The sequence below is a fragment of the Staurois parvus genome, unplaced genomic scaffold (genome assembly GCF_062004578.1).
Source record: "Staurois parvus isolate SC_StPar_1 unplaced genomic scaffold, SC_StPar_1.0 ptg000613l, whole genome shotgun sequence".
Taxonomy (NCBI): domain Eukaryota; kingdom Metazoa; phylum Chordata; class Amphibia; order Anura; family Ranidae; genus Staurois; species Staurois parvus.
Genome location: NW_028318409.1, coordinates 1,160,249 through 1,181,133, shown reverse-complemented (window position 1 = coordinate 1,181,133; position 20,885 = coordinate 1,160,249). Strand labels below are relative to the sequence as shown.

Genomic DNA, 20,885 nt, shown 5'->3' with positions numbered 1-20,885 from the left:
AGTTTAGAAATCCTTCTGTAACCAATACCATCAGTATGTTTGAAACAATAAGGTTGCAAAGGTCTTGAGAGAGCTCTTTGCTTTTACCCATCATGAGATGTTTATTGTGTGACACCTTGGTAATGAGACACCTTTTTATAAGCCATCAGTTGAGACGGAACGAGTGGGTATTAATTTGCACTAACAAGGGGCAGGATTGCTTTCTGATTACTGATAAATTTCAGCTGGTGTCTTGGCTTTCCATGCTTTTTAAACTCCTTGCTTTCTTGTGTTGTCACCAATGGGTGGTGAAAATTTCATGTCAATAGCACCTTTTAGAAATATATTTACCGAGAAAATGGTGACGTGTTCAATATTTATTTTACCCACTATATAGTGTTTTAAAGTATTTCTGCAAACACTGCTACCCATTTTGTAATTTTCATATAGTCCTTGTGAGTTGCATCAGTTCATGTGTCTGTCATTTCACTTTTAATAACTGCTTGCCTTATGGCTACAATAAAGTATGTATTTTAGACGAATTTTAGTTCTATACAGCAGCTCTTTTTTTTGTGAAGCAAAGGTAATCCAGTTGTGTCCATTTCTGTAACCTTTCAACAATGTTAACAAATAAAATCTGTTTTGAAAGTGGAACTATAATGGGTAGGTTTTTATATTTTTTTTAAACTTTTCCATCAGTTTTATATCTGTAATGTACAATCTTTGTTTTACAAATCTTGAATACTTGATAAATGCATCCCAGAGACCTATGAGGCAGGATTTGCTTTTCTTTGACATCCATTCACCTTCGGGTTATTTACTCACCTACAGGAGGATAGGCCAGCCTAGGATAACCCCTCCACTCCCATCAAGCCTTAACTTTTTCTAGTGTCCTTGGCAGATTCCAACCTGTTTTGCTAGCATTTTTCATTTGATTTTTTCTGCAGTCATGATTCCTGCTATATCCCTGCTAGAACTGGTCTCTGCATGGCAGCTATCTGGCCTTTCCCCAGCCCAGCTATGGAGTGTTGTACCCAAACCCTACTAGACTGGTTATTGTTTAGCTAGCCTGACCTAGATATAGAGTACTGATAAGTTAACTATAGAATGCTTTTCAAGTCCATTGCTTTGGTATTGTCTAAGTTCTTGCCTTTTGTCCAAAGATACTATGTTGAGTAGGCTAATCAGGCTTAGCACCAGGGGCTAACTCGTACTTTGGACTGCTGAGCACGCTTAAACTCCCACCTCAGCCTCCCAGAGAGGGTTAATACTGAGGGATTGAGTGCTGATGATCTTTCACTGGATGGAATTTCCACGTATTTTTTTATGCCATTTAACATTGACGAAGCACCTTCCTTCTGCTGATTGTAAGGGGCCATATTGAATGCCTGCCTACAGTGACTTGCTTCCAGCAATTTGATTCATGAACACCTGAGGACTTGTCTTATAAACTTGTGCTGTATTGCATTTTACCTTGCGGTGTAGCGTTTTTGACTTTAGACATAGGGGCCAGTCCAACTGTGCTGTGCGTCTCCAGCTCACACTCATGACTACTATCTTGGCTTACATTTGCAGACCAGAAATTTGGCCTCTGCCAGAAGCTAGGCCATCTTTGGAGTCTTCCCTAGCTCCATCGGTTGTGGCTGCTTCTATGCTACAGATGCTGACTCTTACCGCAGAGGCCACAAACATGTTTCTGCGACTTCTCTCACAGATTTTATGCCTTATCTGCTTGCTTTCTTTGAGCAATTCTGTCATTGTGGGAGAAGTCATTCCAGCCCATAGACAGACTAATTGGTCTGGTGCTAAGGGCTGTCCCTTGTTTGATGGCTCAGCAATCCAGCTCTGGAATTGGGGAAGTCCTTACCCCACAGATTCTCTGTCTGATCTCCCTGCAGCCTCTGAGCCATCCTGTACTTGTGGGATAAGTCTCTTTAGTCCCTGGACAGACAAAATGGTCTGGTGCCAAGGACCAAGTTGTTCCTGTTTTGATGGCTCAGGAATCTGCCTCTGAAATTGGGAAAATCCTTCCTATTCCATCTAATGGGCTGAGGATTTGTCCAGGGCACTTTTATGATGCAGGGGACCTTGTCAGAGGAATCTAATCTCCAAATACAAGAGATTGGGGGCAATTTGGCTGTTTTTGCAGCATTAGACTGGACCCTGGGGGAGTGGTCTTTACACCAGGAGGTGTTCCAAGACCTGTGTCACAGGTTTGGAACTGTGGATGTGGACCTTGTTGGCTTTTAGTTTCAACAGCAAACTGGACACGTTTTTCTCTGGATACAAGGATCCTCTTGAGGAAGCACTGGATTCTCTGGTGGATCCATGGGATGCGTAGAGTGCATTTCAGTAGCTCCAGATTAGCCCAGGTAGATTTAGTACTCTGACCTGGCCAGACCTCAGAAAGACACTCCATGAGCTTTTACAGATTGTCCTGCTCTTCTGTCTCAAGGACTGTTTTCCCATCTTGCTTTCAGTCACTGGCCTTAATGGCATGGCTGTTGAAGCCTAGTTTTTGGGAGATAATGGCCTATCATTCATTGATTTGTGTAGGGAGTCTTCCATGTAGCCCCTGTTGTTTGTGACTTGGTGGGATCTGAATGTTTTTCTCTTTGTGCTTCAGAAGCTGGCATATGAACCTATTAGAGACATCCCTCTTTCTTTTCTCATCTATCTCACCCTTTTTTTAAGCTTCTGGTGGTTGACCACTACCTTAACATTGACAAGGTTTTTTGTTCCATAATATTTTAATTAAATGTTTTTAAGAAATTGCAAAATTACGATATGTGATGCAAAGAAAAAAAATACAATGTCTGAGAATGACTTTATACAATCAGTGTAAACACAAAATAGAATAAGAATCCCATGAGCTGGGCATTCAATAAACAATAAAATACAAATCTATAATGTAACCCACAAGGGTGACTGCAAGTAGCGGTAACTGAGGGGGATAATCCCCTAAGATTTCTCCTGATCGAATACACATGAAATAGCCCCTCTAACTACAGATTAGTCTGTTTATGTTATGCAGGTGTGGGCAATGTCCTGTCAAATAGGCTGTACCCTAAAAAACAAACCCAAAAGTACATTGTGCCCACCCACAATCAAATGTGTCTAAATGCCTAATCCCAAGTGCAAAAAATAAACAAGCTATTAAACCAAGTCGATGATGCTCAATAACTCATGATAGCTGGGCTTTTATAGAGCCACAGGGCAAAAAATAACTGATGTTCTCCAGTAAATGAAAAGGGGGAAAGCCACGCATCTCACCCAAGTCCCACCGCCTGGGTTTGCTACTTGTAGTATAATGTTTGTGAACCCTCTGTGGGAGCAGAGAGCCCAGTAAACATTGAGAACATTGATATTCTTTTTTTTCCAAGGATCTTAATGTTTCAGGTATTCAGTAAAGATGTGAAAATGCAAAAGGTTTGTTAATTTAAAATACTATTATGGTTGAGATGAAGATCAAAGCACCATTATTCAGAAATCAAGGGCTCACAAATGTTTTCAACTTTATAAGTCTGTATAGGACATGCACTGGTTTTACCCTGTTCCATATGTTCATGAGAGAATACTCTGGATGGTGCTGCTGCACTCTTTGTAAGAATATATTATTAATTACAGGTACTTATATATCGCCGTCAATTTACGCAGCGCTTTCACATTGTACATTCACATCAATCCCTAACCCTCAAGGGGTGTACAATCTGAAGTCCCTAACTCCCATTCATACATACACATACTAGGGCCAGTTTATACAGGATTTAATTAACCTTCCAGCATGTCTTTGGAGTGTAGGAGGAAACCGGGTTACCTGGAGGAAACCCACGCAGGCACAGGGAGAACACGCAAACTCCAGGTAGGTGGTGCCGTGGTTGGGATTTGAACCAATGACCTTAGTACTGCCAGGCGGAAGTGCTAACCATTTAGACACTGTGCAGTATAAGCAATTGGGCTACTGACTGTACTCTATTACTATTGCACCAGATTAGTTAGAAGATCTCGCTACACCCTCCCTGGTCTACTCAACCATGAATCTCCATGAATATTGTAGCTTTGGAAGCACTGTCAAGCAGTTTGATTATATTTGTAATCAACTATTTGTGCACTGCTTGTACACTGAGCTCTGTAGATCAGAAGATGTATATGTTTCATGTTGGAGTACACAGATGTAATATGTGTAATCTTACCTGTTTTGGCTGTGCATTCTTCTTGTCAGATATACTGTAACAGAAGCATATATCAGGTTCCAGACCAGATGTTTTAATTTTCTGTACTTGTATTAGTTCTTTCTTAGTTTCTTTCAAGTTACATCTTGCTCTATTTATAATTTACACTTTCTTTACAGAGTCTGCAAATGTGGAATTTATTTGTAATGTCCTAGTAATGGCAGATCAGCTACTTATCATTCGACTGAAGGAGATGTGTGAGGTCACACTTACTGAAAGACGTAAGTAGAAGAGCAGTAGTGTTGGAAAAAGGTTATGTGCCATATATTTCCTGTTTTGAGCAGCTGGTGAGCTCCAGCATTCATAATGCTTACACAGTTTGTAGGTTGATGGAGAGCAACGCCTCTGAATGATTGTGACCACACCTCATTAGCTGAGAACAGTGCGCTGGCCACCTGGGTGGAAACATGATAAAAGATGACTTTTGTGTTGTCCTTTTACTGTACACTACTTGGCAATTTGCTCTTAGCGTTGCTAAAATGCTTCATATGTAAACACTGTTGTGTTAGTAATCTATGTGACATTTACAGTAGGGGAGAAGAAAGATATTTATTTGCAGGGCAGTCTGATTAAAGCTACATATTTTAAGGTATAACTAAAGGCAAAACCTTTTTAAGTTTTGGACAGAGTGGATATGGATTAGACACCCTGTCAGTTTTTATTGCTGTTTGTGCCTGTTAGGAAGATTCACCCTCTCAATTTGTTATGTTTACCATTATCATTGAAAAGAAACTTCAAATTTTGGGTTATCCCCAGAAAAGTAATAGAGGGGACATTTTCCAATGGGGACACTAGTTCTGGTCCCCAAAGAATTCCCTTAATTTGCAGAGATTTTCTCACTTTTTGTTTTGGCTATGGGGCTGGAAGTGAAGGGAAATCTCCACAATGGGAACAGGTTAGGCAAAAATAAACTGACGGCTTATAAGCTTCCCTTACTCGATCCAAAATGAAAAAAAGGTTTTCCCTATAGTTCTACTTTAAGATAAGTAATAATATTTTAGAATTTTGGCTCTCAAATGTCTCTAATTGTGGTGTATAATAGTAGAGAATTTTAGGCATACCTCTAGATGTGAGGGTCTTTTTAAATGCCAACCTGTTACAGCATTGTATTGAGGACGGTGGCTGGACTTGGGTATATACTTAAATACTGTATATAGTGTATCACCAGGAGATCCTTGTCTATTAATTTTTAACATTAAAGAGAACCAGTCAGAAGCTGCAGTAAGAAGGCAAGGCTGTCCATTACCAAAGTCTTTATTAACAAAGTCTTTAGTATTTCCTTGTCATGTAATCCTGGAAGCATCCTTGTTATGAGAATTGTTTTAGGCGTCTGTTATCAGCACTGAGCTCAGGGATGCAACAGAATGGATTTGCAGTCTGACAACTTTCTTCTGACATGTTGCACATGGAAGTATATAATCCTAATTTACATAAATCCCTGAAAGGTAATTCTGCACTGTAATACGTTTAAAGGTTAAGTTCACCTTTGGAACATGTTACATGTTCACCAGTTTTTAGGGTGTAACATGTTCCAGCATCTGCAGACTCTTACCCTCTCTCCTCAATCCCCGATCTCCCCTTCTTGTGAAAGTGGGCGGGCATCCTCTCCCCACACCTACTGTCACAATTTTAAAACGGCCACGTCAGTCATTCATTTTTCTGTGAATTAATGCCTACAAGTATGCAACTGCAATGGCTGACAGCTTGTAGTTCTCAATGAACTACGAGGGTGCTTGTGGACACTCTTGTAGTCCATTGATCTGCCTGCTCTCAAGTAACTGCTTGTCCATTTGAGGTACGGGCAGACAGTTATCCAGAGAGTCTGCAGGATCCTGAGATTGCACCCATGACCTGTTGATCACGGATACAATGCTCTGCAGGCTCTTTTAGAAAAAAAATAATAAATCCAACTTTTTTTTACATGTAAAAAATGTGCATTTATTTATTTTGTTTTCAAAAGGGAACTTATCTTTTAAGAGTGGAGATTTAGATGATTACAAATTGCCGTTGGTGATGGGGTTTTTTTAAAGTAGGGCTCTGGGTTAAATTGATAATTTCAGTATCCTAAATAAATGTCCCACAAATATTGCCTACATTACATTACACTTTTCCTGCTCCAGCCTGCTGATTAGACAGTGCGGAGCAGAAACCTAATGATCTTATTATTATTATAATTGTTATTATTATTACTATACAGGACTTGTATAGAGCCAACAGTTTGCGCAGTGCTATGATATACAGTGTGAGACTGACAGTTCTGTTCAATGCAATAGAATCCTGACTAGGCCAGAGCTAACCTTCCCCTCTCCTGTTGCTGTACAAAAGATTACAGCGAGCTAATAGACAATTCAAGTATCTATCCTAGCTGTTTGTAAAAATACTGTATATTTAATGGTAATGAATACTTTAATTGATTAAAGGGTGTTTTAATATTCCACTGGAATTCCGATTGATAGTTTATGAATATTAGAGTTTTACCCACATGTCTGATGTACAGTAATAAGATTTTTTTTTTTTATACTAGTTACCCTGAAGAATGCGGCGGAGTTGTTGGAGTTTGCTGCTTTGTACAATGCTGATCAGCTGAAGCTTTCTTGTTTCCAGTTCATAGGATTGAATGTAGCGGCTTTATTGGAAGCAAGGTACATGTGCTATCATTTATTCATTGTTTTTCTAAATGCTATTATTTACAATTGCTTTCTATTGGCTTCCTGCACATTTTATAGAAAAGCTTTTTCTGCATCCTGAAAAGCAGGATATCTAAAAGGCCATGTCCACACAAAGCAGTTCACTTAAGAATGTGTGCTAATGGAAAGCCCACTCTGCCTCTTCAAAGTGCAGTGAAGTGCTTGCTTATGATTTACAGATGGCTGCAGATCACATTCATTAATAAGAGGCTAAGCTATAAGATATAAACAATATGTTCTTCGGTAGAAACATGCTTTTGTTGTTATGGTAATGAGCTTTTCTTTCCTTAGGTCATTGGATGTTTTGAGTGATGATGTCCTGACAGACCTGGCAGACTCTTATAGAAAAATGGTAAGGAGAAAAGTACAGGTGTAGTTATGTGTCATTGTGAAATATGTGTGTGTGTGCATTACATGTAGGATGGATCTAATATTTTTGTTGTTGCTTTTAAAGTATTATTAATGGCTGTGTGAAGGGTTATGTTTGTGTTCTCAACCTTTTTAAAAGCTCTGGGTGGAGAGTTAAGCTTAGTATACATGATGAGAAAACATACGAAAAATGCCACTTTCATAGCAATTGTCTGATAATCTGTTCATTAGTACACAGCTTTCGAGTGGCGATCACGACGGTACATGCAAAATTATCCAAAGGGACAAGAGCTAAAATTTTTCTTGTAAGATAACAGAACAAACTGTTTTCGTTTAACTGCTTTCCAACCGCCCTAAAGCAGGTATATTGCTACAGGGGGGCATGGGTGCGCAAAATCACGTGTATATACGTGATTTTGCATTTCCATGTAGGCGGCGCGCACACGCCCTACCCGCACTGCCATTCACAGCTGTAGATCACCGGGTCCCAGCCGGTGATCACTCGCAGGCGCCCGGTGATTGCCAACGATCTCCGATGGGGAGGAGAACTGTGTGTAAACAAAACAGTTCTCCCTGTCAGCTCGTGCACACTGCTGTGCATGGCTGTGCGCAGCACAGCCATACAAAGCAGTGTGCTTACAGTGAAGCACAAACACATGGCCCCATAGTAAAGCACACCCAGCACACAGTTAACTCTTTGATCCCCCCTCATGTTAACCCCTTCCTGTCCAATGCCATTAGTACAGTGTCAGTGTGTTCTTTTTAGTACTGATCACTGTATTGATGTCACTGGGGATGTCAGTGACATCAAGTCAGTTCCTTCCAGTGTCAGAATGCCCCCCGCAGTCCCGCTATAAGTTGCTGATCGCTGCCATTACTAGTAAAAATGAAAAAAAAAAATTCCAGTATATATACCGCCATTTGTTAACGCTACAAAAAAATTTTCTAGCAAAGACATGTAGCAAAATTAATTTTGTCCTAAATTTATGATGAAATTTGATTTTTTAATTTTTTTTACTGGACATGGTTAATAGCAAAAAGTCAAAAATATTGTTTTTTTTTCTCAAAATTGTTGTTCTTTTTAATATAAATATATATATATATATATTGCAAAAAATAAAAAACGCACAGGCGATCAAATACCACCGAAAGAAAGCTCAATTAATGGGAGAAAAAGGACTTAAATTTCATTTGGGTGCAGTGTTGCATGGTCAGAAACTAAAGAATACTATACAATACATTACATCACTTCTGAAGTTGTATTCTGACATACAAGAATTTGCGTAACTTTAGTTACCTCTTATGTCTGTGATATGAAACTAGCATGCAAAAAAAAATAAAAAAGGACGATCATTCATCGGATATTCTCATCGTATGTACAAGGCTGTAGTGCTATGTGTCCTTGGTTTTTCTTTGTGTGACAATGAATACTGACTGTAGCATCGGTGCACTTTGGTACTGCATTCCTTTGCATCAACGTGTTGCCTGTGGCTACATGCTCGCCAACACAGATACAGAGTTAACTGAAATATGTGCAACACTTCTGCTTTTTGTTTTTGTCCTAAATTGTTGATCGCTTTTTCTTGATTTAAGTATGATTGCTGCACTTTAATTCTATCTTTTATGTTCATTTCTTTAGATTCCTGCCATGGACAAGAGATTTATTACGCCATATTTGGATGGTCCTGACATAAGCACTTTAGAGACAGAAGATAGTGAAAGTTTCATGTCCATCAGAGAAGACAGTTTTTCTGAACAATCCTCCTCGTAAGCCGTTCTTCCTGGTTTTATTATGGCATTTGAACCAGTTTTTATATGTGCCTAATGGAGGACTTGTGTTGCTGTATGCTGTAGCATTTGATCAAATTCTAAAGCTAGCTATATACTTTTTGGTAAACAACATGATCTCTGTGAAAACTGCTGGTCCCAAAATAGTTCTTTTAGGAATCAAAGGGCTGATTGATAGGATCCATTTGGATGGCTAAGCCTTAAGATGAATGGTATCCGAGCCTTGTGTGGAAGGACTCAACGAGTCCTGTAATGTGACATTTTTTGGCGCTGGACCCTGCGTCACAAAACCCTGTGCAAGTTCTAATGACCAAGGTGTTTCTGGCAGGGTGCTGTTTGGGTCCAAGGGAGTGGACCCCAAGAGTTAAGGGGGACCCAGTCCTTGAAGGTTCTCAGGTGAAATGGCCTGCCTTGATGGGCGAAGATTGGGTCTTTAGCCATTGACAGAACCCTGCTGCACGATTGGTAACTGGAGACCCAGTGGTTTTCTCCAAAGAGTAAAAGGAGAAAAAAAAGATGTATTTTAAATGCATTCTTGGAAGGGCAGTCTCAATACTGTTTTACAATATATACGATCTCAACCACTGATCTTTTCTATGCAATCGCAGCAGTAATACTTAAAGGATAAGTTCACCTTTTACACAAAAATAATAAATGCACATTTCTTTGCAGGTAAAAAAAATGTGCATTTATTATTTTTGTCTGCAGAAGCCTGTAAAGTATTGTACCAGTGATCACTAGATCACTGGTGCCATGCTGGTTTCCTGCAGACCTGTCAGTATTTCTGCTTGTCTGTACAGGATGTATGAGCAAGCGAATATACTGACAAAAAGATTCAATGAACTACTAATTCATTGAAAACTACAGCTAAACTAAGGCTGTGCGGACGTGTAGTGCATTCATTCATGGAACTCTGTGAATGAATGAAGTGGCCGTGTGGGCGGAGCCCCGCACTGCTGCTCTGTTTTCAAATATAACGGATAGTATGGGGAACTTCTCCCTGTACTTCTGTCAGAGGGAGGGGGAGCAGCGGGCAGCGGCTGCAGTATTGGGAACATGTAACATGTTCCCAAAGGTGAACATATCCTTTAATCACAGCCTTGGTGCCTGTTGTTTTGTATTTGGCCACTAGCGTTTTAGGCCTGCTCTGTGTAATCTTGGCAGCATGTATAACTTGCATGAAGTCATGGCAATATGGAACAGATGGAGTCTTGAGATTAAGTAATGGAGCACCTGCAAGGGCTGCTCACTGGAGCATAGGGCACACGCAGGGCGCACATTTGCAGGGTACTACTAGTCGTCCATTCCTTTTGGATGGAATCAGAGTTTGGAAGGTGTACATTTCATGGTGTGAGTCCAGGAGATAGCATCCTCAGAAATATGTAATAAGGAGAATTCTCTCTTTTCTCCAGTCTGGTGTGGAGATTAAGTTGGCCTTAGGCACTCTTAAGGGTCAGATTTCAGCTTTGTCCATTTTTTTTCCAGAGGCCTGTTGCTTTGCATATTTTCATTTGGGCTTTTTAATGGGGTGGTTTGTATGGTTCCTCCTGTCAAACCACCCTTGTGCCCTTAGGACCTGAATTTACTGTTGAGTGTCTTGCAAAAGCAACCTTTTTAGCCTATTCACAATATTCCACTGGTTATTTTGATATTTGAAGGGAAAGGATCCACACTTTTTGGTTAGGGCGCACTCTTCCAGAGGTGTAGGAGCCTCTTGGGCAATTTGTCATCAGACGTCAGTGGTTCAGGTTTGCAAGGCCACCACTTGGTCATCTGTGCATACATTCACAAGGTTCTACCAGGTGGATATTAGGGCTGCGGAGGATACGGCCTTAGGTCGCAGTGTATTATGGGCGGCAGAATAGGTCCTGGTTTGATGGAGGTTTCTGTGAGTGTGTCTTCCTCTTCTCAAGTTTATTGCTTTGGGACATCCCAGATAGTAATGAATATAGCCTGCTCTGTGTCCCATGATGTACAATAAAGAAAACTGGATTTTTCTACATGCTTACCTGTAAAATCCATTTCTTGGAGTACATCACGGGACACATAAGTCCCACCCCTCTTTCTGGGATTTTCCTTGCTTGCTACAAAACTGAGGTACGACTTGTAAGGGAGGGGGTTATATAGAAGAGGACTTCTTGTTTGGTTTGCCAGTGTCCAGTCACCAATAGGTGGCGCATAACCCAGATATGATGTACTCCAGGAAATGTATTTTTACAGGTAAGTATGTAGAAAGAAAATCCGATTATGAAGATGAAGAGGATTGTATCCCATTCGGTGTGGCAGGTGATGGATACAACAAACTGTCTCCAAGTCTAAGGCTTCTCTAGCCTTCATTCTCTGGTGACTCCACGGAATCAGTTCAACCTGATCTCTATGCCTGTGAAGGTCTACAGGACTGGGATGCAGGGTGTTCTGGAGAGTCTCGTCACACCATACTGGCCCAGATGGATGTGGTACTCGGACCTCATCAAACGCTTGGAAGATTCTCCATGGGCCCACCCAGATTGTCTAGATATTCTATGCCAATGACCAGTATGCCACGCTTCTTTAAGGGTTTAGCTGTTGAAGCCCATGTCCTGAGGAATATGGGTCTATCTGTTTCTGTTTTCCATACTCTTTTAAAAGCTAGGAAATCCGCTTCTTGCAAAGTCTTTCAGCATATTTCATATGGTGCAAGGCAAGCAAATTCCATCCCAGGATGTAATTTGTTTTATGAATGCTGTCTTTTCCCAGTCTGGACTGGATCAGCATTTAGCCTTGAGAACTGTTAAGGGGCAGTTCTTGTCCCTAGCTGTTCTTTTTCAAAGACTGCTTGCCTCTCACTACTTATTAAAGTCCTTTGCTCAGGGTGTTGCTGACATTATTTCCATTGTATGTCCCCCAATGACATTATTGGATCTCAACCTAGTTCTGTATGCGTGTCATAAACTGCCCTTTCAAATTAACAAGGATATTTCTCTGTCTGCTGTCACACATAAGGTTGCCTTCCTCTTTGCCATCAACTCTGCAAGGCTAGTGTCTGACTTGGTGACCTAGAGGCATGGTAAACATTTCTACCTGCACCTTGTGTTTTTCACCTGCATCAGATGTGCATTGATCATGTAGTTTCATTGTGTCGTGTTGCCCTGTATGCACAGCCTAGTAGAGTGAATACTCACATTCTTGTGTCAGCAGTTTCATGTTAAAACATGAAGCATGGCACTACACAGGATGATGCATGACCTCTAGTCTAAGTACAGAACTGACACTATGAAGAAACTTCATGTTCCACAATTCCTGGGTCTCTCACTCTAGCACTGGTGCAAGTCAAAGCTTCACAGTAATTGGAGCTGACAGACACAAGCATTCAGAGCATTCACACATAAATAGAAAGCTCATTTGTAGTTTGGAGATAATGGTTTTCATCATATTAGTCCCATATTTGTGATGCAACAGAGAGGAGACGGTGAGCATGCATTCGATGCTTTGTGACTTGGTACGAGGAATTGCCTTTTCCCATTGGCACATAGGGACGAGCTAGGTGAAGCAGTGCAAGGGCATAGGGGCATCAATCAGCAATGACACTACAATCTTCAAACACAACATTTGAGCCCATTATTATGAGGTAAGACAAACCAACAACACAAGGATTATAACTACACTAATACCTAGTTGAAATAACAAACACATCTGAAAGTTCTGTTAAGGTTCAGTACCCTTTCTTGTGCTACATAGACAAGGTTGCGTTGAGGCCTCTTTTATTCCCAAGGTGGATTCTTCCTTTTCACCTTAACCAGGACATATAAAAGAGATTCTCTCCATTGTCTGGATGTGGTGCACACTGTTCTAATCTGTCTTTCACCTACAGCTCACTTTAAGCAGCCTGACTCTGTTTCTCATTCCTGAAGATCCTTGTAGTGGACAACATGCTTTTTGTCCCACTAATGCAGGTTAATTCAGGAACTCATCGCTCACGCCTGTTGACTAAAGAACAAAGTTACACCTTTCCCCATCAAAGGGCACTCCACAAGATCAATCACTGTTTTTTGGGCTTTTCAGCTTCAGGCATCTGTTTCTTGGTGGACATTCAGACCTCATAAGGTTCTTGTGGTTCTATAATCTCTGTTCAACCCTCTCTGTTAACCTGTGGGTTTTTATGGGTCCATTAGCTTTCTGTTTGCTGCCTTGGCCACCCTTCAGTTGGACTGCTTTTGCATGTTCCAGTGTACCTGAATTACTTCATTCTGTGTCCCTTAACCCCTTCCTCCCTAGGGGTAAAACAAATGTTAGTGCTTAAGCACAATTTTACAACTTTGACGTGTTAGTAAAGCCGTACATATCATCGCAACTACTTTGTGTATCCAGGTGCATTATACCTTGTTTTTTTCAGGAGAACCTGGGCTTTCATTTGGTGGTAAATGGTAATGGATATCTCCTTTTTTGTTTTATTTATTATCATCAAATTAACAGTGGCCCAAAATAGTAAAAAAAAAAAAATAATAATAATATTTTTTAAATGTAGCTGTATATTGCTTGCTACTACCATAACATACCACCAAAGAACAGCCCAAAATAAATTCTCCTGTTCCTGATGATGAAAGCATTTTGCTTTTTTTTTTTTTTTTTTTAATCCTACCTAAACACACTGACACGAATACTAATTTAAAAAAAAAAAAAGACACACACACACACTATAATTATTATACAGTATTTATATAGCACCAAAAGGGTTGCTCAGCGGTGTACATTGTAGTGGGGGACAGTACATGGGACAATACATTAACAAACCAATACACGAGGGGTTCCAGGGCCCTGCTCTTTCGAGCTTACAATCTAGGAGGGGGGGATAGAGGTACAGGAGGAAGTGGCTGTGGGGGATGGAGTGGTAGAAGGAGTAGAGGAGATCGGCTGTTAGGTGAGGGTGGAGTAGGCTTCCCTGAAGAGATGGGTTTTCAAGGTGTGCCTGAAGGTGAGGAGGGTAGGTGACAGTCTGATGGATTGGGGTAGTGAGTTCCAGAGGATGGGGGAAGTCCTGGAGAAGTACTGCAGTCGGGCGTGGGAGGTGGAGACCAGGGAGCTAGAAAGTAGGAGGTCTTGTGAAGAGTGTAGAGTACGGGTTGGGTGGTATTTGGGTATCAGGTCGGTGAGGTAGTTTGGGCCAGTGTTATGAATGGCTTTGTATGTCAATGTTAGAAGTTTGAATTTAATGCGTTGGGCAATCGGAAGCCAGTGGAGGGAATGACCTCCTCAGTGGTAGCAAGGCTGAAGGAGCGGAGTGTTGGGGAGGTTACAGTGTGCGGGATGTTAGGTGTGGTGGGGGGCAGGGCGGTTGCGAGGTCTGAGGAGGGGAGAGTTGATGGGGTAATGGTGGGAGGGAGGCTAGGTGAGGGCGATACAATGTACCGCCTCCTCCATTCAGAGAGGGCGAAAACATGGGAGCAGGCTTCACAGTAACAGATTACTGTGATAGCTAATCAGAGGCTATCGCAGCAATAAGGGGACCCAGAACCAGGAGTTCCGGTCCCTATCGTTAGTATGGGAATCAGGGCTCTCGGTGAGACCATGGTCTCTGTGCTGGGAGCGTGCAGTAGGGCAGATACACATATATGTGGCCCCATGGAAAAATGCCCAGTCCATACATGCATGCGCTCGGTGGAAAGAGGTTAATGTGCATATAAGAAAATAGGATTTTTCACCTACCATAGAATCCTTTTTCCTGGAATACATTAAAGTGGTTCTACAGGCTGAAGGTTTTGTTTTTTTTACCTTAATATATTCTCTGCTGACTGACACGGGTTCTAACCTTTCCCCACTATAGCCAAAACTTGTTAAAATTTATGTTCAGCCAAAAATTTTTTTTTTACTTAAATACTCAGTCTTGGATGCATCTACCATGCATGTGTCCATTGCTTCTAATTGCTCTTTTATTTCTACAGTTACAGTGTAACTTTAATGGTTATGTTTCCCAGTTTAGCCAGCCCTAATTAACATGGTAAAATTCATTTTGTGGCCTCATGCAGAAAGTTTATTGCAGCATTCATTTTCATAAAGAGGTCTTGTAAACATAATCTTCCTTTATAAAGGCAAAAGTAATGATTATTGTAGACTATAAACATATTTTAAAATAATTCTGTATATTCATAGAGAAACACTTCTCAAAAAGGCTAAAACTAAAGCCAAAAAGAAGCCAAGGAAACGTTCGGACAGTTCTGGAGGATACAATCTTTCTGACATTATTCAAAGCCCACCTTCAACAGGTTTGTTTGCTATTTCCTGTGTTTCGTCATTCATCTCTACTATTCATTTTTATTTTCATGCTTTATGTTATAGTCTTTACTAAGAACCCTTTCACAGATCAGGACCTCTTTATTTTTGCATTCCGCATGCCAATGATACACACATTGCAGATTAGGAGGATCACTAGATAACCCTTAAATGATATTCTTTTCTGGAAGTAGGGAGACTTTAAAATGAAGACAGTGGCTGATATTTGTATATTTCATTGATTCCTGCAAATGTTTATCAGAGATATCTCTTTGGTGCATAAGATATATCCTCAGTACAAAAAACACTGTAATGGTAAAATGCTAAGTATTGAGCATGAGTGTGACTTTGAAAATAGTTTTCATAACCATGAAGTCACTGATATGCTAATAGCAGTGAAAAAAGTAAAATGTATATCAGCACACCATAAAAAAACATATGCAGTACACCTCAGTGCATGCATATTTTCCCATGTGTATTCCTTTATAGACCCTGCAAGTACAGAAAAGTACCTGCTGATATGCTAAAAATGCACTCAGCACCTAATTTCCTGTCTGGCCTTACAACATATAGAAGTTTGTGGAATTGAATCACAAGCAATTGTGTCAACCCTGCCTATCTGTCTTACTACACTACTGAATTTCTCCCCTTCTCTTTATCGCTACAATATAGAGAGTAATTGTTCTATAGCCCAAGATAAGAACTGGGTGAACTGATTAGGTTTCCTGAGATAACACAGGAACAGTAATCAAGACCCAGCTCTGTTTTGAATTTCTGACAAGATCAAGTTTTTTTTTGTGCACTTATCAAACAAACCTAAAAAGCTTACAATTGCATTTTAAAAAAATCAAAAAGAGAAATTTGTTGTAAGGGTTGACACACACTTTAAAAGTAAAGATTCATGAACTATGTTGCTCCTATAAATATTTTAAACACCATTATTTGTAGGGATGCACCGAAATTTCAGCTGCCAAAACATTTCAGCTGAAAATAGCTCTATCGGTATTTTGCCGATATGAAAAAGTTAACTGATACAGGTGCTGATACAGGGGACTGTGTGTACTGCAGATATGGTGGTGGGGGGGCAGTGGAGAAAGACAGGAGAGAAGCAGTGTACACAGTGATTGGCTGCCTATATATCAGTGCCAGTTTTTAAACCGGCTTTTTTTTTCTTCGCTATAGCTCAGAGAATGAGCTGCCACTCTCCCCTGAGCTAATGGAAACAAAGGAATGGTTTCCCTGGGTAATAGCACTAGGTGACCCCACCCCTTTGTTTCCTTTAGCCCTCTGAGAATGACAGCTCCTTCTCTGAGCTCTAGTGAAGGAAAAAAAATGCGGTAATTGCATTTAAAAACAATGCCGTTTTTTAAATGTAATTACTGGCTTTTTTTCCCGGTAATTACATTTAATAACCAACACTGACATATAGTGACAGCCAGTGAAGGAGCCTCTCTGTATACACTGCTCTTCTCCTGCCCCCTCCTTGCACACACTGCACCCCCACCCCTTCCCCCCTACAAAGAGGACCTGTCACTTTAATGCTATCACATAGGGGACTATTGGTCCCCTATGTGAAAGCAATAAAATCATAAGTTAAAAAATAAAAACATTAACGTTATACATTAACATAGAAAAAAAATTAAAAATTGGAGTCCTCACATATGCAGATGTTTTGGTTCAGATTTCGGCCACGTGAATTCTGAATTTTTGGTATCCGTTTCGGCACCAGAATTTTAATTTCAGTGCACCACTAATTATTTGATCATTGCCAATATTGAACAAACCACATTTAGTCAAATGTGCTTGACTTAAAGTAATCCTGTCATTAACTGGCAATTCAGAGCAAGCATATGATAGAAAAAATACATATATGGAAGATCCCTTTAATAAAAACCACATCTCAAACTTTATGCAAGCCTTAGCTTTTTCTTTCTCTTGCACTATAAGCATCTCTAATTTAATAGGGAGCCTTCTTCCCCAACAGAGATCCTTGGGACATTTTACTGGACAATTTCTTGTAATATCAGCTTGTAAGTGAAAAATGTTCATATATCTACAGCTCTCAATCTACTGATTGCTTTACCGTGGTTTTCCATGAATGTAACCCTTGCTCATACATATTTTCATCATATGCTCAGTCTGAATTGGCCAGTTTTGCAGCTCGTTTACCTTATGTATGTGCAACATTTATAAGCGTGTCATATTACAATAATTATATTCCGTATTTGGTGGCACAGAGCTTTGTACACATATTTGCTACATCCTGATACAGTGGAATCCATATATTTGTGTTTCACGTTGATCAAAGTACACTTTTTCCCTAATTATAAGATGTGTATGTTCTCCTAATTATTAGGTTCTTTTTCCTAATCCACAAAAAATGTACTGTATCAGGTTTCTGTGTCATCATGGTCTTGTACTGTATTTTTTCATTGGCTATAAATTTTCCTTTGATACAGCAGAGTTCATGTTTCAGTAATAAAAAACACATAACCCATTCATTTTCATTTTTGGCATATTTTCCTTGCAATCTGGTTAATATTGTTGCAGTGACAGTCTTCACTAACACAGTGCTATCACCTGTGTCTTTTCCTGTGGTTATTGTATTGGGGCTCCTAAAGCAATAGGTACCTTGAACAGCGTCATAGAGTGTGATTAGCAATGTATTAATGTCTAAAATGTCCTAATCCTTACCCACAAGGGGTCTATATGAGAATATGCAGTCTGGTCAGCTTGTGTATTATGTCTTCTGTCTGAAGAACAGTAAGCAGGTGTGGAATCAATTGTATTGTCCCTGTATGGGTTTATCATTGATATACAGCATTCTACAGAGTTTCAATTTCATCGTCTACTCCTTTACAGGACTATTCAAGTCAGAGAAAAACAATTCTGTTGAGTCACTACAGGACTTGCTGACTTCAGATTCTGAAGGAAGCTTTGCAGGTGCAAGTAGCCCAAGAGAATTGCAGTCACCTGACTTTACTGCCGCATTTAGTCCTGAGAAAAAGGAGGTATGTTAAGGTTTCTGCTTACCCTGAAGTCATATGTCTTCTTTTGCTACAGCGCAAAGGTGTTTTTGTTAAGTTTACGCTAGTTTTAATATATTGATAGAAACATTAATGGTTTGTGGAACTACCAAAATAAAAGAAGATATGCTCCTGTAGTAGTTGATTCTTTTTCATAAAACAGATACAGTATACAGTAAGTAATATAACATATTACACACATCTATTTGCTGTCTTTTCTTAAAAATTCCTTTTACTTTTGAAAATGTTCACAAGTGTGTGGACACATTTGTCATTCTGTATGTTTCCTCTGTGCCCCTGGGACTTAGAGTCCCCTTTATGTGCATGCTTCTGATTTTTGCTACAACTGTACCTGCAGCATTCTGAACACCTGTGAGAGCAGAGCTGCTGTCAATCACTTTAAAGCTGTTCATTAATAAATTCTCCCACACTCATGGCAGCTGGGTACAATACTTACCTTCTATTCCTGCAGTTTTTCTTTCAATGTGGTCCCAGCTGGCCCCTCTTCATATTGCACATGCAAATCTTAGCTTCTTTGATTTCTATAGATAGCCGTACTCATGGCAATCTCTCAAAGTCTGGCTTGCCCATGAGTGAAGTTGTGCTTTAATTAAGGGGGATATAAGCATATCAGAGGCTAATAATTCAGTTTGGTTCTCTCCATCTTGTTAGGCTATTAAATAGCCACACTTCGGCAGTAGCTGAGGTATATAGCTTTTACATTTTACAACATCAATATGAAAATGGGTCCAAAATGTGAAAATGCGAAAATGCATTATGGTTTTTCTTCTCTGTGGCCCTATGGCTTGGCAATTTCCCCAGCAAAATTGTTTTCACTGTGAGTAATTTGGTTGGTCTACTGATCACATCATTCTTCATTGCACTGAATGGTAGTTAATATATGACCATAGTTGTTTAATAGAATTACAATAACAACCCATAGGTGTCTTGAAAGAAACTTGGGATTTATTGTGTTACTTACATATGATGCCTAAAAAATACTTTTTAAAAAAAAAAAATGTTTATAGAAAAGGGAATCAATTACAAATCAAACAGTTTAATATTATATATGTGATGTAAAATAATTATGAAAAGGCAATGCATTTTTAACCTATTTAACCTAGACAATTTTTTCTACTGTAGTCAAAAAATAAAGTTTGGAATATTAGCACCAGCATCTCACCACCTCAAGTAAGCGGGTCAGCTGCTAAAAGTGTGCCAAAACTCAAAGCTTCCTCTCCTAAGATGATTCCAAACAGCAAGCCTGCTCCTACCACTTCTCCAAATTGGGTCACTGTGTCTTTCAGGTACATGTATGCACAAGTTATATCTATGTTTTTGTGAAACAAAACTGTGAAATATTGCAATCAGCTCATTACAGGATTGAAGAATGGTAAATACATTTACCTTTTTTTACACCACATACATACCACTCACACACAGTCCTGCTAAACATGCCTCATTTGTGCCCATATTGATGGAGACAGCACTGTTATGTTGTGGCTTCCTTTGCAGCTGCCTACCATCCACTTAAACCTTGATCTTTTAGTCATGGGTTTTAATATGACATTGGTCCTGGAGGTTTCCCCTCTGTCCTTGCCCTTTGGCCTCCATCTGATCATAAGCTTCTTCCCCAAAAACTGACACCCCCCCCCCTCATTATATTACATGTAATATAATGCTAGTACCTTTTCATATAGAATAAACTGACGATTACAGTTTTACACTTTGTGGCTTCTTTAATTTACTTATTTTACCGGTTAACATTCCAGTTGGTTAGGTCTGTGGTTTTCATTAGCTGGTCCTGGTAGGAGATCCAGTTGATAGGACTCTTGCACAGCAAACAGCCTACAGACCTCATACCCCAATTCCTCTATTTCAAGCACAGTATATTTGCATACTCCACCCCACCCTATCTTTAAAACTTTGTGTTCCCAACTGGTTTGCTGCATCTGGTCTTGCTCCCCAGCACGACTTAAGTGTGATATACTAGGGAAGCAAAAACAAGCTGGACTTTTACTATAAATCCACAATACTGTGTAATATTATTGACTGGTTTCATATCGAACCCCGCAAGCATTTGGTTTCTATAACTTTTACCCTTATTCCCATCCTTCTCATCTCCCTTCCATGAATCTGGAACCCCAAAATTTCCTTACTCATGTCCTACCTTGGCTGGCCCACTGGAGCCTCTTCACCTATTCTGCAAGCACTCTGTCCTATAAGATTGGGTGGAGGCCACCCACAGACCTACTGCCTTCACAAGGAGATTACACTGGGGACTTGGCTTCAGAACTTTCAACTTCAACTACGAAACTTCTATGACAGCAGACAGAGCCCCCTTGTGATCTCACTCCATTTGAGGATCTCTGTATACACACGACTGGTACCTTCCTCATTCTGTCACAACTATTATACCTGAGACATATGTTACTGCCACATTACACTAGAGACTGGCAGAGAGAACCAGGACACGATCTATCTGACAAAGACTGGGATAAATACTTTGTACTCAGCCACTCCACACTCACCTCCAGTTCTGTTTTAAAAACAGAATT

The 20,885-nt window shown here is 40.0% G+C and overlaps 1 protein-coding gene across 1 annotated transcript in view; it reads left to right on the top strand.

The window, feature by feature from the left end:
* Positions 1-20,885, top strand: part of IBTK (inhibitor of Bruton tyrosine kinase) — a 124,128-nt gene that overhangs the window by 73,044 nt on the left and 30,199 nt on the right. Inside the window, exons 17-23 of the mRNA XM_089693094.1 lie at positions 4,331-4,432; positions 6,736-6,853; positions 7,190-7,250; positions 8,907-9,034; positions 15,182-15,294; positions 18,164-18,312; positions 19,471-19,634. Of these exons, the coding sequence (XP_089549220.1) occupies positions 4,331-4,432; positions 6,736-6,853; positions 7,190-7,250; positions 8,907-9,034; positions 15,182-15,294; positions 18,164-18,312; positions 19,471-19,634 (835 nt within the window). The remainder of the gene's footprint in view (positions 1-4,330; positions 4,433-6,735; positions 6,854-7,189; positions 7,251-8,906; positions 9,035-15,181; positions 15,295-18,163; positions 18,313-19,470; positions 19,635-20,885) is intronic.